The sequence below is a fragment of the Rhagoletis zephyria genome, unplaced genomic scaffold, assembly GCF_001687245.7.
Source record: "Rhagoletis zephyria isolate East Lansing unplaced genomic scaffold, Rhagoletis_zephyria_1.1 Rzeph_scaffold_28535, whole genome shotgun sequence".
Taxonomy (NCBI): Eukaryota; Metazoa; Arthropoda; class Insecta; order Diptera; family Tephritidae; genus Rhagoletis; species Rhagoletis zephyria.
The window spans coordinates 1-3,761 of NW_016185592.1; the positions used below are offsets into that span (position 1 = coordinate 1).

Below are 3,761 nucleotides of genomic sequence, written 5' to 3' on the forward strand. Positions count from 1 at the left end.
AAAAAAAAAAAACACAATCATCCAACATTTTAACAATGCACCTTTCGCAACAAAATAATGAAATGTTTATGCTGCTACTCACTTATTTACGCGATTTCATTGTGTTGCCATGGCTACTGTTGCACTTGCTGCGTTTCGTTGCGTTTACAGTGCCACCTGATATTCTTGATTATCCAACCAGCACCGATATGGTGATACGAGAAGGCTCCAATGTTACGTTGAAATGCGCAGCAGTTGGCTCACCAACGCCGACCATCACGTGGCGGCGCGAAGGAGGCGAACCCATACCACTGCCAAATAATTCAGAAGGTAAGTGAAAGGAGAAATATGTACATATTTACATATACATACAGGGTGTCCTAGACCAGCCGTTCAACCCCTCTAAAATGGAGGTATTATCCTATATCTATCTTTTGGTAGTATCACCGACCGGAAGTGGGTTAAACTGACCGGAAGTCCCCCTTTTTTTTTTNGTGGCGGCGCGAAGGAGGCGAACCCATACCACTGCCAAATAATTCAGAGGGTAAGTGAAAGGAGAAATATGTACATATTTACATATACATACAGGGTGTCCTAGACCAGCCGTTCAACCCCTCTAAAATGGAGGTATTATCCTATAAACTCGGAGCTGCTCTATCTTTTGGTAGTATCACCGACCGGAAGTGGGTTAAACTGACCGGAAGTCCCCCTTTTTTTTTTAAACATATATGTTTTTACTACGGATTCGGATGCCGAGTATAAAAACACGTAGCTTTTGTTTGAAACTTTTTTCGCGAAAGTGCCTTTTTCAACCACGAAATGACTTTCGAACTTCAAATTGTCCTGGACTGCTTGAATGAGTGGAAAATTTTTTGTTGGAAAACGAATAAAATATGAATTACAAAGTCGGGGATGCTCTATATTTTGGTCGTTTTTGACTGGAAGGTGGGTTAAACNCAAATTGTCCTGGACTGCTTGAATGAGTGGAAAATTTTTTGTTGGAAAACCGAATAAAATATGAATTACAAAGTCGGGGATGCTCTATATTTTGGTCGTTTTTGACTGGAAGGTGGGTTAAACAGACCGGAAGTGCATTGTTTTAACCGGAAGCCCATTTTAGAAAAAAGCTTCCGACAAAAGTTATGTATTTTTGTAGTCTCGAAATGGATTACTATACTCAAGTCAACTTGTCGACCTAACTGTAATGGCTTGTTTCCAGAGATATATACGTACATGGGAATACATATTTGTGTCGTACCTCCTTATAAGCTCGTTTAAGGTTTTTCTGCACTTCATGACTATCCCCGATTTGGATTTGTGACACTCGAGCATCTTAGTAGTTGAATGAAGAGAGGGAAATTGATCAGGCCCGTTGGATCTTCGCTAATTGGTCTAAGTTCAGTTAACAACGCAGCAGTGATCTTAATTAGACCTCTTTGGAGGTTAGGTAANCTATCCCCGATTTGGATTTGTGACACTCGAGCATCTTAGTAGTTGAATGAAGAGAGGAAAATTGATCAGGCCCGTTGGATCTTCGCTAATTGGTCTAAGTTCAGTTAACAACGCAGCAGTGATCTTAATTAGACCTCTTTGGAGGTTAGGTACCCCATTTTCCGTCCTCAAACCCGATTTATAGCCATCGGTGTATGTGAGCTGAGAATCAGAATACAAATCCAAGGCTAAATCCGCTTTTCCATGTTCCTTTTGAGGGGATCTTTACTTGGAGGTGGAATTTCTCAGTTTTATATTTTATTGCAGCTTTTCGACGCCAANCCCCATTTTCCGTCCTCAAACCCGATTTATAGCCATCGGTGTATGTGAGCTGAGAATCAGAATACAAATCCAAGGCTAAATCCGCTTTTCCATGCTCCTTTTGAGGGGATCTTTACTTGGAGATAGTTCCGTCGAAAATAACACGATATTAAGCTGATCTTTATGAATGCAGGAGTACCTTAATCTGCAGGTGGAATTTCCCAGTTTTATATTTTATTGCAGCTTTTCGACGCCATAAGTTTGTGTCTTTATGGCGGCTGAAGGCCATGGAAGCTTAAGATGAAGGCTTGAGAGCTTAAGCAAACCCTGTGTTCTGCGGTTACCAGCAGCGGCCATAGTAATATTATATTACATATTATGTAGAAGTCTTCCAATCTCACTAAAGACAGTTTCTGAAAGAAGTCGCTAGATGCTCTTTCAATGTCCATTTTGGAGCCATATGAAGATAGAGACCACTTCAATGCTTATAACAATATTAAGTTCCCAATCACATCTGCCGGGAAAGTGAAAGAGTTAAAGTCAGCTTCCTCGATATGAATATGATAATCGCAACTACAGCAGAAAGAGTAGGCGTTTCTAGAATGGAAGTCCGGCCCCTGCCAGTAGTAGTTTGTAAGCTGTTAGACACTTTAAGAATTGCTTTGAGTTTTTCGGAAATTTTTTGAAACTTTTCGATTTTTTTTTAGATTTTTCAAGTTCAACGATACCTTTAAGTCATAGAGTNTAAGTTCCCAATCACATCTGCCGGGAAAGTGAAAGAGTTAAAGTCAGCTTCCTCGATATGAATATGATAATCGCAACTACAGCAGAAAGAGTAGGCGTTTCTAGAATGGAAGTCCGGCCCCTGCCAGTAGTAGTTTGTAAGCTGTTAGACACTTAAAGAATTGCTATGAGTTTTTCGGAAATTTTTTGAAACTTTTCGATTTTTTTTTCGATTTTTCAAGTTCAACGATACCTTTAAGTCATAGAGTCATTCATGTAGTTGTATAAACTCCGGACCTTTATTGTTAGTTAAATTTTTTGGTTCTGCAAAAAAATTTTTGATTTTTTTTTTTGCGAATTTTTTAAATTTGTTTCAAATATCGTAGTTTATGAATTCTAGAATTCAACTGGTAATTCATTTTCTTTATTATATTGACTTTTTGGGATTTTCGGGTTAAAAAAAATGTTTAAATTTCATTAATTCCGGTTTGCGACTTCTAATTAATATTTTTTCTTTTAAATATTTTCTAAAACGTTTCTTGGGAATTCTCGGTTTTCTGTTTTTGAGAATCTCAGATTTTATGAGTTTCGGTATTCGCATTTTATCTTCGCCTTAAAAAAGATTATTAAGGCAAAACTAGTCGATATTTCTGGCTTAAAATTATAAAAACTAGTGTTCGCCCAGCGGTTGAAATTCAACCCATAAAATTAAGGATAGTTTATGTAAGTTGAATGAGCTAAAATAACATTACATTAATTCACCACACTTTAACTCCCCACACCTAAATTCACCACACCTCAACTCGCCACACCTTAACCCCCGCACTTAAATCCACCACACCTAAATCCACCACCCTTAATTCACCACACCTCAACTTTCTCACCACACCTTAACTCACCTCAACTCACCACACCAAAATTCACCACACCTTAATTCTCCACACCTCAACTTTCTCACCATAACTTAACTCACCACACCTGAATCTACCACACCTAAATTCACCACACCGTAACTCCTACACCCAATTCCACCACACCGCAGCTCACCACACCCAATTTCACCACATGACATGATATCACTTGATGTGGCATCAAAGGCAACATCATTTGGCATAAAATGAATTAAAATAAATAAGATTTAGATAGAGGTGAAAAAAGGGATAAAAAGGAAATACAACTGAAGAGTGTGCGATGTTATATTTTGGTGTGTTATGCTTCATATGTTATGTTATTTATTCTTATGTTATGGTTATGTTATGTTATGCCAAGTACTAAGCTAAACTCCCCTCCACTTAACCCATTCCAAC

General features: G+C 38.3%; 1 protein-coding gene across 1 annotated transcript in view; it reads left to right on the forward strand.

Annotated features, from left to right (window-relative positions):
• Nucleotides 1-35: 35 nt before the first annotated feature.
• Nucleotides 36-3,761, forward strand: part of LOC108382765 (lachesin-like) — a gene marked incomplete at its 3' end in the record, with an annotated part of 4,348 nt that continues 622 nt past the window's right edge. Inside the window, exon 1 of the mRNA XM_017639137.1 lies at nt 36-309. Coding sequence (XP_017494626.1) covers nt 36-309 — 274 coding nt within the window. The remainder of the gene's footprint in view (nt 310-3,761) is intronic.